This window comes from Pseudopipra pipra, chromosome 5, assembly GCF_036250125.1.
Source record: "Pseudopipra pipra isolate bDixPip1 chromosome 5, bDixPip1.hap1, whole genome shotgun sequence".
In the NCBI taxonomy this organism is placed as follows: Eukaryota; Metazoa; Chordata; class Aves; order Passeriformes; family Pipridae; genus Pseudopipra; species Pseudopipra pipra.
Window position 1 is genome coordinate 64,854,650 of NC_087553.1, and position 21,130 is coordinate 64,875,779.

General features: G+C 38.0%; 1 protein-coding gene across 1 annotated transcript; it reads right to left on the minus strand.

Moving 5' to 3' along the window:
* Positions 1 to 414: 414 nt before the first annotated feature.
* Positions 415 to 20,687, minus strand: GNAT3 (G protein subunit alpha transducin 3). Its single transcript, XM_064656929.1, has 8 exons — positions 20,397 to 20,687; positions 13,939 to 13,981; positions 12,499 to 12,640; positions 8,963 to 9,120; positions 4,976 to 5,104; positions 2,265 to 2,394; positions 1,905 to 2,058; positions 415 to 605 (listed from the first exon to the last, which is right to left on the minus strand). The coding sequence occupies exons 1-8, from the start codon at positions 20,512 to 20,514 to the stop codon at positions 415 to 417; spliced, it is 1,065 nt and encodes a 354-aa protein (XP_064512999.1). The 5' UTR covers positions 20,515 to 20,687.
* Between the last annotated feature and the right edge of the window lie 443 nt (positions 20,688 to 21,130).

The window sequence follows — 21,130 nt, forward strand, 5'->3', positions numbered from 1 at the left end:
AGAAAACACAGAATACTGAGGTGTCCTCAGTTTCCTGAGAAGTGCTGATTGCCTGGTCTGGTGGACAATATCACTGCCCATGGCTAGGGTGTTGGAACTAGATGATTTTTAAGGTCCCTTGCAAACCAAACCATCCAATCATTCTATGATATCGGTTTAAACAGGAACGTGGCTTTTATTCCAGTAGGATTTATCAGCAGCCAGCACCTCTGTGGAACAGGAGTAATTTTTTTCAATCTTCCTATGATATGGAAACTCAGTGTTGGTCTGAAATGATCAGACTGTACCCAAGGTTTCAACTGACTGCTAACGGGTGTCTTATTGATACTGTTTCTTACCTAGAGGGGTTTTTCTATTTCAGTCGGCACATCAGACGAAGAGAGGAAAATGGACTGAGGCTCTGAGCATGAACAGCTAGAAAAGCCCACAGTCTTTCAGATTTTCTTTGATTATTATATCTGTGACTGCATCAAAAACAAATTTGACATTCTGGGTGTCCGTGGCACAAGTCAAGTGACAATATATCTCTTTATCTTGTTTCCTTATGTTCAAGTCTAGGAATTGTTTCTTGATGTAGTTTGCAGCATCTTCAAATGTGTTTTGTCCTAGTGGAAAAACCAGCAAAAACAAGAGAAGACACAATTTCAACTGGTACTTCCTAAGAACTGCAAAGAGACAAGAACTTTTTTTTTCTGCCTTTTTTTTTTTATTTTCTACTGGAATTAACTTCATTAGGTGCAAAAATGTTGTATCTAAACTGCTCCCCTAAATCTAAATTCCAATGCCTAACCAGAAGTCCTCATTTCTGAAGTGAAATGCTCCTGAGTAAGCCAGTGTGAAACAGTGAAGGACCTTCAAGAGAGAGAAGAAAGTGAGAGAAACAGAAGGAAAACTGAAGGCACATAAATTCAAAGGGATTCAGACAGATAAGAGACAAATTTGGTGGGAAATATAACAATTAAGAGATTAAAGAATTGAAGAAGGAAAAAGGGAAAAAAATCAGGTACTTTTATATTCAGTCTTAATTTCTTCATGCAGCTTTTCTGCCTTTTGGTAGCACTCCTTTAGAGGAACAGCAGGTGTGGACACTGGTGCCACGGCCTCGCTGTAAGTCTGGAGCAGAGAGCGGCTGCTGAGAGCCTTTGCTGGCTCCCATCCTCTCTGAGCCTCGGGCAAGGGTGAAGTGGTGTAGCTCCACTGAGTCTAGTACATCATGTCTGATTATCCCACTGAGCAATTTTGGGTTGCTGTGTTTATTTCCCGAGAAATGGAGTGATGGAGCTGTTTTTCAGGTAGTACGCAGAACCCATCTTCTAATAATATGCTTCATTCTGGACACTCCCTATCATAAATACATTAGGTTAATATTAAAATATGAACAGATTTTGGTTTTTCTCTGGCACTTCCTGACATAGCCTTATATATTCTCTTGCATCAGCTGGGAACATCTGGTGTTATTCTTATTTCCAGTAGACACTACTGTGACATACAAAAAGAGGCAGACTTCTTTAATAGAACAAGTTCTCAAAACAAGGACAAAAACTTGGATTCAGTTATGGTGTGTGTGTGAGTGGTAAGTTACTGCACTGAAATACTGGCTGGGTTCATCACACCACACTTCTGAAACTTCTGGGTTATTCAGCTTCCTCTACCACCAATGGAGAGAAATAAGCATCTCCAGAGAGAAAGACGAACCCACCCAAGGGTAAGGAGTAGGTGAGATGAGTTGAATTCTGGCAATGTCTGTCTCACACCATTCTTTTGTGAGAAAGGCTAGATGCTTAGATAAGATGCTGAATATTTAAAGGGTTATATATAGGTGACCTGAGTCAAAGTCTCCATCTTTAATGCATGGCCTGCGCTAATCATCTGAATGTATTTTCTTCTGAACACTCCAAACTTACCATCATACTCGGGGAAGCAGATATTCAGGTGAACTTTTGTTATTTTCTCTTGAAAGAGGTCTTTTTTGTTTAGAAACAGCACAATTGAAGTGGCTTCAAAGCACTTGTGGTTGCAGATGCTGTCGAACAAATGAAGGCTTTCGTGCATTCTATTCTGTTGAGATGCAAAAGGTAAATATGAGAGACTGACAAATCTCATCTCCGTATGTCATTTTTACTGTAATGTTCTTTACTGGAAAGAACCGATACAGTGTAATAGCCTTTAAATGGTTATCAGGGAACAGGAATAGTTCTGATATGCCATCAGAAAGTACATTAAAACTTAGAAGCAAAAAGTGTTGTTTGTCTCTTCTGACTCACCACTTCTTTATCTTCCACCAGAACCATGTCATAGGCACTGAGTGCAGCACAGAATATGATGCAAGTAACTCCCTCAAAGCAGTGAATCCACTTTTTTCTCTCTGATCGCTGTCCACCCACATCAAACATCCTTTGGAGAAAAAATAACATATGTACAATGTAAAGCACTAACTAGTAAGGATGTAGTCATGCTGTAACACACAGAGTCAACTGGAGATGAAGGACAAATATTCAGCTTTTCCAAATATCGATCTGTTTCTATCCCAACAGGTCAAGGAGTCCTATGTGTTATTCATGGCTTTGTAGTGGGCATAAAACAAAATGTAAAGGCTTAAAAACCTGCATGTAAGAAAAACATTCAGTACTTTCAGGTGGGGCTCTGCATCTCTGTATAAGGGCTCAGTGCAGTACTAAGACTTGCAGACAAGGATTTATTCAGGAGAGAGTTCTGAAACATCGGTAGAAGACCCTCAAATTTGGTATCATTTGCTACTTCATGGTTTTGCTTGCAGTGAACTGACACATTGGTCAATAAGGCTTATGACTGCAAGGGAGTCATGGGTTGACCCACCGGTTATGTGTAACTAGATTTCGCTGTCTGCTCACTGCTCTGGCGTGAGATCACTGAGCTTGCTGCTATACAACCTACAGCACACCTCTGTGGGAGGTCTCTGCCCTATCAACCTCATTAGTTGTTCTTTAAGCAGCAATTCCTGCGGAGTAGGAATCCCTTCTTTTGTAGAGAGGGAACTGTAGGGGTGCCCTTGTTTGCATTAATTTCCTTCAGACTTTGCCAGGAAGTAGTACTTTTAGGTAGTCATATGAACTTTATAAGGGATCCAAAGCCAATTGAGCACACCTAGATGGGATCTAGTTAGGCCCAAACTAGGATGGAGCTGTCATCAAAGCTACCACTGTTCTGCTTAGCCCTAGCTTTCAAAATTCCCACTTATATTTGCAGATACAAAATGTTTTCTGCCTCACTCAGTTCAGAAGAGGGACAAGTGTCTGGTGAATGAGTCATCTGTTCATAGGGATTTTTTTATGCATGTGTGGCTTGTGACCCAAAGCCCAATCAGTACATCAGCCTAAACTCACTCTGAATGTGGAAGTGTTCCTCTCTTTATAGATGCTTCTATGGTACTTATCAAACTTAGTGCAGAGTCATCAGGATCCTCCAGCTGTTTTGCACTGCTCTGATAATACAAAGTAGCAGTAACTGGCTGGTTAAAATGGATTTATAACTGCTCTGCATCCCTACAGCAGCTCAAATCCCTCAAACTATTTTGTGGTGATTTTACCTCCTATTATTCAACTGTCTGCAACTAGAAATGAATTTACTCACATAACACTACTATAATGCATAGCAGAAAGGGTAAAAATGCTGGTTTTGTGTCTGTGGTGGCATTAGGAACATGCCGTGTCTGTTTACAGACACTTGGGTAATAAATTCTCAGTTGTGCTGCATTTCAGTTAGACCTAGACACTAATGCTGGTATTCTAATATCAGGACTGATAACATCCATGTCAAAGAGTGTTTGCATTCTGGTGATTTCTTTCTCCACCCTGAATTTCTTTCTTACATAAACTATGATCGTTACTGAAGGCACTCAAATTTCCAGAATACAAAGCTGTCTGGAAATATGTTAACCAGAGAAAAAGAATATGATATCTATGAGATTGTACTACAGAATTCGTGGGTAAGTGCTGAATTTTCACAAGTGACCAGAGTATTAATAGCTGATAATAATTTATTTGTAGGGCATCTACTTCAGAATCTCATCTTGTATATGTAAACTCTGTTGTGTCAGAGCATCTGTGTGGTAGCATAGAGAGCTTGGGGAATCTTTAATTGGCACATGAGGGCAAAAAAAGAAGATGAATGAAAAATGTAAAAGTTATAATGCTCATGCTTTATAAATCTGACTGTCTCTACAGGCAGTTTCTTGTCTAGACTGCATTCCTCAGTATGCACCCCAGCCTTTAAATTAAGAATTAAATGGATTTCAGTCCATAGAGAAAATCATTATAGAACACTGAAACTACCATAATTCATTCAAATCCATTTTCATGTGGAATTGGATGTTTTTAACTGGTTCACCAAGCATAACAAAATTTTGAGTAAATGTATAAAATATTTCAGTCAAATTTCTCAGAGGCATTATTTTCAAAAATTTTTTCTGATCATTTTGCTTTTCATCTTAAATGAGCATGAAGGCATGCATGATAATACTGAAATTTCCTATGGGACAGAAATTTATTTATTTTTTTTTCCAAGTGTAGGGCATTGCAGTGCTAAGAGCAGTTATTTCCATTCTCAAAAGAAGAGTAGAAGGTTGAGAGTGCATGCAAATTGATAGTAATCAAATGTTTTTGCATGCGGTTAAGGACATTTAGGCAGGCAAATTTCATAAATGTCACAATTATTCAAATGGGAGGATACAACTAATGCTTTTTAGACACTTACATATGTAAAAATGTCCTCTGAGAACCTGATATTCTGAGACCTCTGTATAATGGTTCATTATATGCTCAAAGTTGGAGTACTGACAGTAAAATATCTTCTCTTTTTACTGTGTCAAAATGTTAAATAAGATTGGATTCAAGGATATCACAATGGGATTACCTTCATTATAATAGGTCAATACCTTTGAAAGAAAATGCTTAAGAAAGATAAAACCCAAGAAAACTGTCGAATATGGCTTTCATACCTGAAGTTCAAATCCTTGAAAGAAAACTGAGTCTCTATGATCCCAGTTGTCTGCACTCGGGAGTGCAGAACATCTTGCTCACTGGGCACATAGTCTGACATTGCCAACCTGTCCAAATCATTGAGGTAACTAAGGAGAGGGAAAAAGAAATGGTGGTCGGTGAAATCAAAAGGTGAAAAGTACATTACACAATCACTTCATATTGAGCCACTTTTAAATATTTAATGTAAATTACACGTTTAAATACAATGCTACTGGGTTTTATACAACTCAGCTCCACAGTCCAGAGCTTTCCTTTTTTTTTCCTTGCATGTAGAAGTGTAATTTAGTTGTACATAATGAATATCTTCCTGAGAATTTCTGTTCAGGACAATCCTTATTTTCCTCAGGGGTGCCAAAAAACCACCTTGTCAGGTAAGGGGGTTTGGCCATTTTGTCTCAGCAAGTGGGGATTTCCACCACAGGGGAAGAACCACAAGCATCTTTCAGAAGCAGATGCATTAAGAGTCACCACAGCATCTCAGATTGCTGGCAACAGTATCTTCCTTCCTAAATGAAAGAGAGAGCATAATATTTTGGAAGAATTAACTTTTAGGGGCTATTTTCCCTGTAGACCTCTCAGTTTACAAGTGGAAGGTACACGGTTATTTAAAAAAAAAATAAATTTTGTAATCAAAACCAAAAGCTTCAATGTAGCTGAGGATCCCCTGCGTTAGTATTCTGATAAACCCCCTGGAAAGGTATGGATTACTTGCCTTTATTTCTGGCATACAGAGATAAAATCTGCTCAAAATGAGAATCCAAACCAGATCTTCAAGCCTGCTCTTGTCCTACCACCAACGCTTCTCCTGTGTCTTCTAGGAGCACAAAGCTTTCTATAAATGGCTGGACAGGGCCTGTGAATTCTACTGGCTGGTCTAGGAATCTCTGGAGAGGTTATGAATTGCCAAAAGAAAAAGAAGAGGTGATGACTGGGTAACTTCCTACCTTTTAACTGCTAATATTCAAGGAAAAAACAAAGCCAAAAGCAAGAAACCACATATAGCAGTTGAAACATTTTCAAGCTTTTTGGTGTCCCAGTTGGCACCATTCCATTTGCAGCCTCGTGTCTCTGACAAAATAAACAGTCTCTCTAAAGTTTATTAGGATTCAGGCCACCTTTTTTCCCTCTCTACGGTGTCTGCCCAGCATCAAGTTCTGCTGTTCAGTTTAACCAGAAGCTTCCAAAACAAACCTCACAGCTCCTCATCCTTGTCTGCAATATTTAACAAATCTGTAAAATAATAATAATTAAAAAATAGAATAAAATTGAATAAAGTTAAATAAAATAAAAAAATTAAAAAGCTAGAATCTTTCATTTGGATGTTTCCAAGTAATGCTTCCAAATGGGATTTTCTCATTTTAAGTTGAATAGACTGTATCCACTCAGCAAGGAGTGCTGATCTGAGTAATTCAATGTTTGTCCATTATTTGAGGCCAGGAAACAATGTGGTGGGGTTTTTTTTTTTAAAAAAGGCAATATATCTCTGTTTCTCTGAGTAGGGCCTGAGGTAAACTCATCTCAGCTCACCCTTGTGGAAGGAAGCAACAAAAGGCATTTTGCTATTTACAAAGCATGTAAGCACTAAACCAAACACTTTTACATAAAATTGCTTATAAAGTTCTGATAGTTCTTAGTTCACAAATGCCTAAATTCAATTCAAGACAGACAATTGTAATTGCATACAAAATTAGACCAAGTTAATTATCTAGCTAATGGAGCAAGAGAGGGAACTTCAGACTCCCCCTAAAGCTGTAGGCAGCCTCAAGGGGAGACTCTGCAGACCAGCTCTTCACTGGCAAAGGAAGGAATGGAAATTATTAGGTCAATCCAAATGCTGATCTTTCCTTGGCTTGAATTAGGAGACATGAGTCCTACCCTGAGAGGCAAAGGACTGAGTAAGCAAGATGCACCATGTACTACTGGTAGCTATACAATGACATTTAAGGTCACAATATATAATCTTTCTTTTGCCCTTTCCTTACTCATCACTCCATATTAAAACAGAATTAATTCCAGGTGAGTCTAAGGAAGAAATTCCAGACAAATTTAGTATAGAGGGAGTTTTTCTATTATTCAGATCTCATTTTTTTCCCCAATTAAAACACACAGAGGAAAGGCAGTGATCAAACTTCATTAGCATGAATTAATAATGAAAAGTCTTAGAGAAGATAACCTCAGAAAGTCAGAGTTTGCACAATATAAATCAATATTCTTTGTAGGAGCTGATTCATGGGAGCTGAGGAACAGGGTTTTGGTTTTAAAAGAAATTGAACTGCAGCATTAGATGGTTAATTGACCGTAGCTGGCTTTGAACTGATCATTAGAAGCACAGCAGCAAGGGCAAATATTAAGTTGATTTTAAAGGTTCAGAGCCAAAGGCTAGAATTTAGAAGCATCAGGTGCCATAAGATGAAGACAGAGGATTAGCAGGATTTTCAGAAGTGTTCAAGCAGATGAAAAACATATTACTGTAGTGGCTTTTAATGTAACTCTAGCAATAAATAATGATTACAGACACAGTCTATATTAACTTACTTAAATACTGAAACTTATTGCAAGTTAAAAAATGACAGAGAACATAACACTGAGAGGGAATTAGTTTAGACTCTCCTGTCTTCTTTTCAGAAAACAAAACCTAATCTTCCAGGCATAGTGTTAGCTGGTAAACAAGTGATTTTTTTTTTAATGTAAAGTGGTGTTTTTCCTTTTAATTTTGATGGTTTGTTATAGGGTTTTAGTGCTGAGAACTGCAGTGGGGCCTGTCAGAAAGGGTATGTTAAGAAAAAAAGTTTGCCCTATTGCTATAGGAATACAAGGCTGCCATAAAATACTGTCAAATAAAGCATAAATAAATACAGGCAGTATTTTCTTTGTCTAGGAATCTTGCATTCTTCATTCTTGTTTGGAAGATATAAACAGATAAAGAATTTTTAATATTTTCATGGTATATCCCCTGTACTATCTACAGGTACTGAGCTGTGACTGCCCTCAGGTTGCCTGGCTCCCAGCCCAGCCTCCAGCCATGCCTTTCCCTGCTAAATAGAAGGGACACCCAACACCTTGGAAGGCTTCACTCTGCGGGTGCCCTCAGCCTGCAGGAGGAGCTGCAGGAGCAGGGAAGCCTCCAAATGCAGATGGAAGATGGACCTCAGCTGGAACAACCTTCTGCCCCAGGTCCAGAGTCAGACTTGCACACCTTGGGAAAACTCTGACCCAGGTGACACCTCCCTTCATGGTCTTGTATGAGCTGAGCAAGAAGACAGCAGAGCAGGACTGTAGCCTGAAAGAACAGCTATAGAAGCAGCCAAGCCAGGGAGTCATGAAAAGTCTAAACCCACTGAGTCCAGCTGAGGTAAGAGATGTGCCCCAGCTCAACAGTGACCCTTCATGGGGTCAGGGCTGAGCATCCTTAGTCCCCTGCTTATCTGTCTGCCACCTCCCAGGACAGAAAGGAAGCTGAAGCAGTCAGGTTAGAGAGTGGCTGCAGCACCACTGACTCAGCTGGATGCTGACATTGTAACGGCCCAGGGAACACCTATCCATGCAGCTGGATTAGTTTAGAGGAAAGTTTTTACAGTTTTCTCCAGGCTTACATTTAGCAGCTTGAAATGTGTACAAAGTACAACTCTAGGTAGAACATAAGCATTTCAATTCACCCTTTCCCCCATTTTGTCAATCTTAGAATTAGCCAGAGAGAGAACAGACCCTTTTTTTTCTTTTTTATGGTTTAAACAAACACAGAAACAAGTTGTTCCTTAATTTCACTTGTTTCCTTCAGTTAAACATTTCTAATATGTCATGAACATTAGCAAAACACCCTCATTCTTTTTCTGGTTAATGAACAATAATTTCCATTTGCTGCACATGAGGGGTAGTTCTTGTCTCAAGCCTTCCTAGCTGTCCACACAGCAGTAGCCAGCTGCTCAGCAGCTGCTGTCACCTACTAGGCTGCCGAGTCACTGAGCTGGTACTCTGCTGCCCTGGCGAAGCAGGCCTGGGTCCCGCCGTCACACCACAGCTGTTTGATGAGCTCAACCAATTCAGAAGACATGTTGCCATCCTCCAGAGTTGTTGCCATGGCACACAGCTTCCTTTCATCTTCCTAAAGAGAAATTTCAGTAAATATTGTGCAAGCGCGCTGTGCCCCTCCACCTCCCTGAAGACGTGCTTGGTTTATAATGAGTTGCAGGGGAAAAATTTCTCATTTTCACTTTTTTTTCCAGGTAGCTGTTCTCGCCTGTGTGTGTGTAAACATCCTTTTACAAGCTCACTTCCCTTTAGCTAGTGCCAAGGTTAGACTTAAATCATGATACACAGAGTTTCCATCTTTTTTTCTGTTTTGTTTTGTTCATACAAGGTCTCTGTTTCATCTTTGCACAAGTTCACAAAAAGTCCAATTTGGAAGTAAGGCTTTTATTGTAAGAGAGAGTACTAGGGTATCAAAAATTAAATTAGAAAGGATATTTAAAGATAACTATATCTAAGCAGAAATCTATAGATAAATGTATTTTTGAATGTTTTTGAAAGAAAAGATTTCTAGCTTTAGGCCACAGTGAGAAATGTGGCAAAATGAGTATAACTAGTGAATGGATTTCCTATATGTTCTTTTATGTGGGGAAGAAGAAACCTGCACCAGAACAAAATCCCAAATATTTTAGATATGTTATTCTATATTTTCTTTCTTTTGTAGTCAAATCAAAAATACTTCCAGTAGTCTATTACATTAAAAATATTTCTTTTCAGTAGTTAACAGCTTAGGGATGCACTGTGAATAAAGAGCATGATTAAAATAGAGTCATTTGATACACTGCCACAGCAGGGGATAATTATAAAATATAATTCCTTCCTAGTTGTATAAGTAGACAACTGAAGTGACTCTCAGTCAATAGTTGCAACAGTATAAATGGATTCTGATAGACACTGTTTTGGCAGGGAGTATGTTTTATTCAAAAATAGAAAATATCTTCACAATAATTTATTTTAGGAATGTGCTATATCTTTATCTCTCTCAATAGAAAGTGAAGTTTATGGAAACTTCATATAAGTCAGAAACAAATATGAAACATTGCACGTTTTCTGAAATTTTGGAGAAATTGAGTTACCATGGGGAAAAAAAGAAAGGGGAAATTACACTAGAAAATTGCCCTTATTGGAAAAAGGAAGGTGGGCAGTTCTATAACTGCTCTTCTACATTAAACCCCATCATCTCTTTTTCCACCCTCATCCTCTCGTGCAGTGCTGGGATCAGCAGAACTGGGTCACGCTTTCTCTTGTGTGCCCTGCATTTGTCTCCAGGGTTCAGCTTCAAGATATGAGTTTGAATGTTCTCTCCTTCATGACATATCATGTAATGATTACGGTTATCCACCTACTAGGTTGGATTTGTTGATTGAATGGCCTCCATCAAGAAGCCTTGAGCTCAGAGCCTCCGGGTGCAGGGTAAATGTTCATTGATTATTATGCAAAAGGTGGCAAATGTGGATTTTGGTGCTTACATAATGAAGGAAGATAAAGCAGCAGATTGAGCTTATCATAAACCTGATTTATACAATGGTTTGTTTCTCACTGTCATTTGCACAGACTTCAGATGATTTTCATATTAAAAATAGATTGGAATGAGCCTTTAGAAAGAAAAAATTACCTCCCTTCCCAGAACAGATGTTCTCTAAATTAAGTTCTGAGGCCCTTTAAGGACCAGTAAGAGATATTTGCAGGCAGACCTGGAACATGGGTAAACTCATTGCTTTCAAGACCAAGATAATCCCAGTCCTTGGACTAGACAACTTTAGGCAGTTAAATATGGTCCAGGACAGGAAAAAAGCAAAGTACAACTGAAATCAAAGCTTATCTCAAAACAACTGAAGCTTACCAATGGCTTATGATTTTATGTGAAAGGGAAGCTAATTTTTTTGGGGTTCTTGGAAGAAAGGGCAAGGTTTAGTGGCAATTCAAATAAATGTGACTAAAATTTCTATTTTCTTTAAAACTCACATCCAGATTGTTCTTACATATTTTGGGGGGGAAAGAAGACAGGCACTGCAAATATTTTATACAGTTGTATTCAACCATGTTCCTGGAGGCCTATTCTGCAATGACAATAAGAGTGCGCTGACTGTGCTGTAAATGATAAATTTACAAAAGCTGTGTTTTCTGCATTTGATTATATATAATGCTAAGAAATGAACTGGGCTATTTAACAAAAATTTTCAATTCCCAGTTCTCCAGGCTGTGAAATCCCTTGAAAAGAATGTCTATGAAACTGGCATAGAGTGAGCATGTATAAATATCTCAGAAAATTTGGCAGGGCTGAGAAAAGAGACTGAAACTAGGACACAGGAAGAATATATTTTAATTACAGGTGGTAAAGAGCTAAGATATCATGGGCTAAGATATCATGGGCTAAGCCAAGACCTGTGGCTAGATGCTGCAAGGTCTAGCTGTCTTAGGCCATGTAGTTTGGTTGACAAGTCCTTATGCAGTACAGCACGTTAACATTGTCCTATTTTCTGTGTGCTGCTTTTGGGCTTTGTTATGCTTGTTTGAATGACTTGCATTCATGGAAAACATTTAATTTCTATTTTTGTCAAATGCCTGTGTGAGCTTTAGTAACCTCTCAAGCTTTTGTTTATCATTTTTTAGGTCAAAGTACCACATGTCACTATAATGAAATGTAGATTTTGGAACAAGAAAAGCTCTTTCAGATAAGCAGATGTTATTCCCTCCAAGATAAACCTCTAGGGATTAGGCAGAATTTGCCAAAACTGGAATCAACTGCTATTCTGACAGGCCTTTGAGAAACTCTCAGCAAGATCTGAATTACAGGCAATAGACTAAATCATTGCACAGAGAAGAAAAGTTTTTCCTTCATTTCTGTCCCTGAAAATTCAATGTGATTTACAAGAGATAGCAGGTGTCTATCCTTGTTGTGGCTTTGCCTCTATGTCCCTGTGCAGAGAGGATTGACAACTGTGCCAGGAAAGTCAGGCTCCACCTCCCCATGGTGCCAGCAGGGAGTACTGCATCCATAAAACAGGGAGGTCTCTGCTCCAGAAGCAATGCCAAACTGAAAGGCTCCCAACAAGTCTACATGACCCTTCCTTACATGGCTGAACCCCAAAGTTTGTTCATAAAAGGGAAATATTTTTTTTACGTTTCCCAATAGCAATAAATGACTAAGCAGCTAAGAAAAGGTTCTGTTAGGTTTTGTGTTGGTTTTTTTGTTTTTTTTTTTAATTGTGTCTTTGCAAGTTGATAATTTCTTTTGTAACAATCAAAATGGCAATTTAGGCAAAGGTTAGACCTTTGGGCATCGGTCTTGAGAAAACAAAAATACATCTTGTCACATGTAACTCAAGCAGTACTTGGTTTCCACTGCCATAAAGAAAATACTGGACCCGCTTTGTTCTACTAGTCTCTACTATTATACTATGAAAAAAAGGTGTTTCAATGTCTATTTCAATATAAATATTATCATACTCACAGTTCTATCAGGGTTTTCATAACTGATTCCTAACTTAGTCATTGCTTTCACAATAGACAGGATAGACTGCACGGTGTTACTGTAAACAATACGTCTGAACTCCATGCGTTCCTCGAAGGTGAAACCATCTTTATGGATGATCCTGGTGTAAAAAAAAAAAGCAAAAAAAAAAGCTTTACGGGATGCATTCAAAAGAAAAAAAGAAAGGAATAAAAAATCAGATCAGATGCTTTTGTGGTCAGCAGAAAAAAGAACTTAATCCATTTGGTCCTTGGAAAAACATTTATCAATGGTTGATCTACCTATTCTGCTAGAAGAGGGAAACAGCAATTTCTCCATCTATGTGAGGTTAAATCTGTGAACCCAATCTAACTGAACAGGTTCTGTTTTTTCACCTTGTGCATCAAGCAAAATTATCTCTCATAACCATCCCCATCTTTTTAGGGCCTTGAGTATATCTATATTTTGAGCATCAGTAGATATTGTGCAAAGCCCAGTGGACGGATATAACTTCGATTGAAATCTTCAGACTGAAAAAAATGAGGTTTATTAATGAGAATATTATATTAATAGGAGTAAAATTTCCATGATTTTGGTGAAAATTTTATTTTCAGCAAATTTTTTTTTTTTTGTATCAGCCTTCTTTGGAAAATATTAGGCTTCACTGAAAAAAAACCACACCAAAACTGAAATTGGGGGGTTTTTTAACTGAAAAAAATTCCTTAAAAAGAAGTCATTGGTTGTGACAGAAAGATGACATTTTAGATGAAAAATGATAATTTTTTGAACAGTTTTCCTGTAAAATAATTCATATTTGTGATCAAGTTGACAGCACGGGGCTTTAAATATAACTTTCATCTTTGCACTGTTCTGCCCCCTCCTCCATGCTGTTAAGGCTTATCAGCCTTTGCTCAGTTCAGAGGAATGTTTAATCTGCTCCTATTTGGGGAAGCTTTGAGCACAATACACTTCAATGGTTTGCTGAATAGGGAGGGTCTCCTGAATGGAACTCAAACCAGAAATAAGTTTATCCACCATTTAACTGGAGAAAAAGGATTAGCAAAGTATTTGATGGATGGTTCTGAACCTGTCTTATTACAAAATGAGCTACTTGAATAATAGAAAATTGTTCTTATGACAAAATATTTTTTATTTAACTCTTTAAAATGCATTGGTGAAGATATTAAATAGGTAGGGGAACTTAAATTCAGGCTAGTATTACTGCTTTTGTAAAACAGTTGCCTTGATTTTTACACAGGAAGAGATTGGTGCTTACAAAGTGACTTTTTATTTATTGTGCAATTGAACAATAACTTGATTTGAATTATGTTTCTTTGCATTTTATTCATATAAGCATAAACATTGTAATAAGTTATTACCTAGATAGCTTATTTTACAAATACCAAATTCAGCAACTTATATGCATATTTAGATACTTACTTCATTTGCTTTACAATAGTGCTCTTCCCTGACTCTCCAGCACCTGCAGAAGGGGAACGTTGAGAAGATGTGATTGATAGATGAATAAGAAGCAAGTACTAAAAATAACTTTCTGGAACACAGAATTTTCTATCTATGAAGAAATGTACAGATGTTTTAGATTCCCATTGTACTAACTATTAACCCTCTCTAGTGTCCAACTGGATTTAAAAACAACAAAATCTTGGTACAAATATTAATTGTGGAAAGGAAAGGGACACTTAAAAACAAAAGAAAGTTCAGTCAGTTAGAGAAAAATATAGGAAGTGAAATATGGCTCATATTTTGATTTCATCTCTGGTTGATGGGCAGGAAGACATGAACAAGCTACAGCTTCTGATAGTGCCCTATTCATTGCATGATTTGTAGCTGCTGATTTAATGTGCATTATGACCTTTTATAAGCCAAACCAGCAAGCCCCATGCCCTTTAGCCAGCCTCTCGGAGAAACTGGAAAAGCAGAATGTGGAGACTTGCATGTGGTCAAGCTCATGATGCAAAGGCAGCATATGAGCACAAGACTTGACCCTGGTGTCCTGTCAGTTCCTCTGCCCCGTGGTGTTCTGCCATGAAGTAGTGTGGCTGGGAGTGGGAAACCTGCAGAGCAGCACAACAGTTCCAGCTTGGGAATGATTCTGCAGGAAAACTCCACAGCTGTCAGGGAGGTACAGGCATCTGCTTGCACAGCCAGTTGCAGAACTAGGGCATAGGTTTGACCAGATTATGTACAATTAATTTGCCTTCTTATCTCATGGCAAGTGAGTAAGCACAATGTAAACTGTCTCCATTGGAAATCAACATGAGTGACTATCAGCTTTGGTCAATGACAGTGATGAGGGTTGGCAAGAGCTGCCCAACAAAAGATGGATTTTGAAAGCACCTAAAGAGAGGATTCAGCTTTGAATGTGAATCCATGGGACAGGATTCATCACTGCTTTTCTCTTTGTAGATTATTACTTGCCTCACAGGATGGTGTCAAATACTTCTGACAAAAGAGAAAATCTGGGGCATAGGTTTTTTAACCAAGGGCTTCTCAGTGAACAGAACAAACCAATTACGGACTTTCCAAACCCATTTTGTAAAGCTAATAACATTCAAATGGCAAGGATTAATTTACTCAAATGAATCACAACAGATAGCAAACCACATGCAAAGCATTTTCTGAAACCCATGGTGGGAAGGGTAGAAATGCAGGAGAAAAACAAACCCATGCAAAACGGGCTGATGCTGCCATCTGCCACAGTTTGGAAAAAATGCAAATTCACTGTAGATCATTTATTATTCTTTCCGTGCTCTTCTGAAGAACGGAAAGTTCTGAAGAACTAGGTAAAGCCCTGTCAGCAAGGTGGTATTTGCTACACTTTTTGTAGGGAAGAGAGGAGGCTGTGCTGAGAATTCATACATTCACCTCACGGAAAGATGCCAGGAATCATAACATAGAAATGAACCTGTCTTCCAGATCTGAAAGAAAAATTAAAATAGAGTGGGAGGTGTAATTTATATATTTTGGATGCATTTTTCTGTCTCTGCTCGTCTTTATTTTATGATCCAATAATGCCTTTATCTAAACAACAGATGACTTTCAGACTTTGGCTTCGCTCTGGAGTGTCATTTTAGCTGTAGCAGCATTGGGTCCAACAGGAGTTGGGTCAGGAACAAGTTACTTTGCACCTGCTTCCTTTATTCCTTCCCCTTCCCAGGCAGCCTCTTCCTCTGGCCAGTCCCCAGAGCGGGAGAGCAGGGACAGACCTGCATTTCAACGCACTGTAGTAGCCTTTTCTTGCAGAAACAATGACAATAGTGCATAACAGAATACTTTATGTGACTATGCAGGGAACTGAAGGCATCTTCTTTAAGCCCAGATTTTCTAAATAAAAGATGAGAACTCAGGCCAAACCTAGTCTTGTCCTGGAGCTCAGAAAGTTTAAATGTCATAGCCCATATTTTACATTTCACATATTTAAACTCTAGCTTTTTCAAATTTCCCTCTCATTTCTGTCACTATTTCCTTGACATGGATCAATGCCCAGAAAATACAGGCACAAAAGTCTCAGTCAATGCCTGAAACTCTGAGGCTGTTCCTGGGAGCTGAAATGTGTCCCCACTGCCAGCAAGGTTGACCCTTCTTCCCAGAGATCTCGTTCACTGTGTCACAGGCAATGCCATATCCACCTTCAGTGAGGTGCTGTACACGCAGAACTTTGGCTGGCTTTAACCTGCATCTCTTCTTGCTTTGGGTATTGCAGAGCTGCATCCCACCAAGTCTCAAGTCCATTACGGTTCTGGGCACCTTGGGGCTGAACGGGAGACTCAAGAAGAAGTGCCATGTAGCATGGCTGCAAAGAAGCTGTCCCCCAGCAGCTTGACACAAATTTCCCTGCTGCTCTGGCATTGCTCAACCTCTTCTCTGCAGGTCACCAAGGCATTAAGCCAGAGCAGAAATAGAGAAAAAACTGGAAGTGCCTTAAAAATGAGTGAGAATCTCTCAAATTCAAAACAGAACAGAACCCAGGCCCTCAGCTGTAACTTGACATTACTGTTTTTCTAAGCAGAATTTGTTAGAATGGCTGTGGAGAGTAGAAGCTCCTTTCTGGACTGGCATCTGCTGAGACATTGAAAAAAGTTCTTTGCATATATTAAGGTGCTTTTGTGTCTCTGATCAAGAGCTATTATCTCTTTATAAGTATTAACTATCTGGAAGGAAAGGTTTAGTTTAGGAATGTTTCCATATTTAAAGGTAAGGAAATAAAAAAAAACCTTATTGAATTCTCTGTTTGAAACCTGTCAGAAAAAACATTGACAATGACATAAACTAGAAAAAAGCAGGAAAAGAAAATATTCAAATTAAAATCAGAAAATGTTTCACACATCTGCCTGAGCCTTGTCTGTGCCATTCAGAGCTCTGGACACTGTGAACCAGACTGGAAATCCTATCTTCCTGGTCCTCTTACCAGACTCAACAAACTTACTCCACAAGAGAAAGAAACCAGAGGAAAAATCTAGGCCCTAACCGTCTTGAGAGAATGAAGTCCTTAAACGCTGATCCACCCCCTAAATAAGAAAATCAGTGCATTCCCATCAATAGGATTATTGTACTGTCTTTGTGCTGTTTCCAGTTCAGGTGTTAATAACAGGAACTTAAGCTTCAGTACCACACTAACTGATCCATTTAACTGGTTTTGAATACCTAAACTATAAATCTCTACACTACTACTTACTAGAGACCTTTTATAGTCAGTGGAGAAAAATATTTGCTACTAAAACAAACAGCTTCAATTTTTGTTCCCCTGAAGCAACTGTTTAAACTAAATTGTATGAGGTTAGTCCTAAAGAGAGTAAAGTGAGCTGAGGATGACCAGGTCTATTTAGGGTGAGTTTTGTCCTGACATTGAAAACTGTAGATAATGAGGACATGGAGTAATGCTTAGAAGATAAATAACTTGAAAGTTTTAATGATTATTTAAACTGAATTCAAGTTCTTATTCCTGTGAAACATCACTGTGAGCATCAGCTATTTTGGCCATATTTGAAATGTACACTGTACTTTGCACACCAATAAATTGCAAACTAGCATCCTGCAAAGCATATAAACTGCATGTGATGGGGCAGGCCAGATAGGGCCCTGATACAAAAGAAATAAAAGTTTCACCTTGGAATTTGTTCCAGACTCATAAAACAATCTTATTTTTTGGAAGTATAGATATAGAGACCAGATTTTTTGGGGGATGGGACAGCTTTGACAGCATGGGAACACTTCACATAAAGGTCTTAACCAAGACCATAAAGGTCTTGGCTCCCAGGCAACCTGTGAGGAATGTCAGAATTGACATAATTCTCCTCCTCCCCCAGTTTATTTGGGCATGTTATATAAACTACAGATCACCTCAGCCAGATAATGTGTTTGCCCAGGTCAAAGAACTTAACATAAACAAATGTGGTGTTTTTGTTTTCTGAATATAATTTCTTTTTTACTAAGGGACCCATTGGAGGACACAGAGGCACCACACTAGATGTTAATAATCATCTCAGGAATTGGTCAGTACACGTTGGGTTCTTTTACATTTTATATGTAAGCACAAAATGGTCACACTGAAAAACTTATGATATACATATCAACTTTTTTCTGAGTGTTTTCTACCAGTCTGCCTATTGCAAAAAGAAACAATGGTGACAGCTGCTCTGTAGTACAGAGGCAACATAAGGTCTGACTGAACAGAAACCTAGGATTAGGGTAGGACTAGGTCGGCTTGAATAGACCTGCCCTTGATTTATGAAGTCCAAAATTTGTATCATTTCTGAGATCACCTCAGAGGTATGGAAAGATAACAGGTACAAATCCGAACACAGTAGATTTAGTCCTCTCCTATCTGGCCATTTCACACCGTCCCTCTGGAAGGGGATACATGGTGCCCCTTATACTGTTTCAGCATCTGTGGTCTCAGGTGTTCAAGAGACACTTTCACTCTGGCAGTGCAATAGGCTCCAAACAGACTCACAGTTAATTCCCCTCTTGCTTTTTTAAGAACAAGAAAATTTAATCTGTTAAGCCCATAATATTTTTTTTCTCTCTTCAACATGTTTTTTACCAAGACCTTATGATCTGTTGTAAGAGGAGGAAAAAGCCTTACAAAATGTTACCCACTGACAAATTTGAATTTCTATCATGTATGACACAAGCAAAGGAAGATATTGTAGAAATCTATGAAGAAAATATTTCAGATTCAAATCATCATCTTGTCTTATGAAAAGAGTGCTTGTGTAGTTAAGGAAACTGAAATATGTTCAGATTTGAAATGAATTAAATAGAAGTCTTTTTCACATAGCTTGCAATGAATCTCAAAGTATTTTACTAAAGCTATCTCGAGATTGATATTAATAGTGTCAGAAAAAGACTGACTATATATATTAGGAAACATTTAAATCTACAGTCCTTAATACTAAATACATACGTAAGTTCAGCAGGGGCAGGGGGGGTCGGTAATTTAGTTTGTGGCCTGGTGTAAAACAGCCTTCACTAATACAGTGAAGGCATAAAAGCTTGAAGATCAAACTGCTTAACTTATAAATTCCTCTTTATCTGGAAAATTCCTCTTTATGCTATACATTCCTCTTAAAGGATTTCTTACATCTTCCTCATAGATAAGGTTGGATAAGGTCAGAGACAGGATGTTGAAGTAGATGGACCCTGGTTCTAACTTGATGTCCCAATTCCTTTTCTAACAATACATAAAAATTATTTAGACTTTATGAAAATTTAAATGAAAATATTGTTCTGGGGCTTTTTTTAACCAACTTAAGCTTGCCTCAGTAGGGACAATATTTTGTGTAAATGTGGCACAGAAAATCTTTGCATTCTCTGCTGGACTGAAAAGCTTTGTAAGTTGCAATCTGAATCCTGATGGTACATAAAGTGTCTCAAATTGCTACTTTAATATTATTATTTGAAAAATCTGCACGATTTTCTCTTATTTGTTTTTGAATAATAATAGATTCTTGACAAGTATAAATAGACTTTTTGTATAAGATACAAAACAACAGAGTTAAGTTGATTTACTGTATCTAAGGGATCTAGTTACGTCTGAATAAATGTCAGTTTAAAAGCATTTGTAAGCACTGAGGTTACAATGAAGGAAAAATGAGAAACAGTTCAATGATCAAAGGCTGTTTTTCTATTCATTGGGAGAAACCAATGTAAACTCTTATAATAGGTATCATACTGTTAGAAGAAAAATATTAAGACAGTGGAAGTGTTATCATGCTCTTGGATATTCATGCATAGTACTAAGGTAGAGAAGATACAAGAATAAAGATGTATAAAGAAAAATATTTTTTTCTTTTGCCATTAGAGCCTCTGGCTGCTAATAAATTGATCATAGTGTGAATTAGAAGTAGTAGCTTATGAGAATATTCATCTGTATTAATCTCAATACTTTTCATTCCACTCCTTACAATATCATTTTTATACATCAAAAAAGCCATTCTAAATCACTTTCTGCTTCTGCAAAAAATGAAGTGAAACACTTTGGAAAATAAACAATATCAACCTTGTGACACTTATGGATTGTAACCAGTTATCTTACTTAATCCTCCTGCAAATGAATGCGTATGGATCCATGGGAAAAAAAAAAAATCTGTGCTATGTTTTGTAAGCAAGAATCATAACATTTACTCTAACAGTAGGTTTTCACTTAAAAATTTTCAAAGTCAAACATTTAAAATTGAATACATACAGTGGCATGGCCATTTCCAGCCTATTCCTTGTGACTTCATGAGTGGCCACAACCAGAAAACATTTCATACACATGTTATAGAATTGTCTTCTTCAATTAAAATAGTGAGGGGTGGGAAATTCACTGTACTGAAATATAATTCCAGAGCTAAACAACCCCTCAATGGAAAAGAATCATTTATTCTATTTACCCAACAGTAGCAGTTTGACTGTCCTGGCTTCCCTCTCTGCATCGGCTTGGAGTTTCTTTTCCAGTTCTCTGGATCTCCTAGCTGACTCCTTGCTCTCCGAACTGGATCCGCTGCCCATCTTGAGGGGTTAAAAATCCTGTTTGTCCAGCTGATATAATTCTTATCAGAGAGGTTGCTTTAATGCAGAAGGACAACAGCCTGAGCTTAAAGACAATTTAAAAATCCCATTCAACCTCTGTGGTCAGCCTTCAAATCAAATGGTCCTTTTTCACCTGTCACATGACTTGGAGATGCCACAGTCAAGGATTTACATAGGGACACAAAAATGTGGTGTAATGATGTCATAGAATTAAAGTTATCCATTCAAGATCAAACCATGGTCTCTTTTTGTTCACAGAGGCTCCAGTTTCACAGGTTTCAAGGAAATGTGCAGGATGTCTTGAAACAATAAAATTGGGAATGACTATGATCATGGTAAAATTTTCAGCTCCTGAATCAGTGTGTATGCCCTGAAGCAAAAAAAAAAAAACAAACAAAAACCAAACCCTTTAGATATCTTTGAAGCATTTACATATTTTTTTTCATCTTTCTCAGTAGTCATAGCTCTAAATATATGTATTCTTTATTTACAAATGACAGAATTTGAATTTACGTGGTCAAGATATTTTTATTTTGATCTATTGACTAGCATGCAGAATATTTGATGCATTTTCATACTATGTAATGGTAAAGGA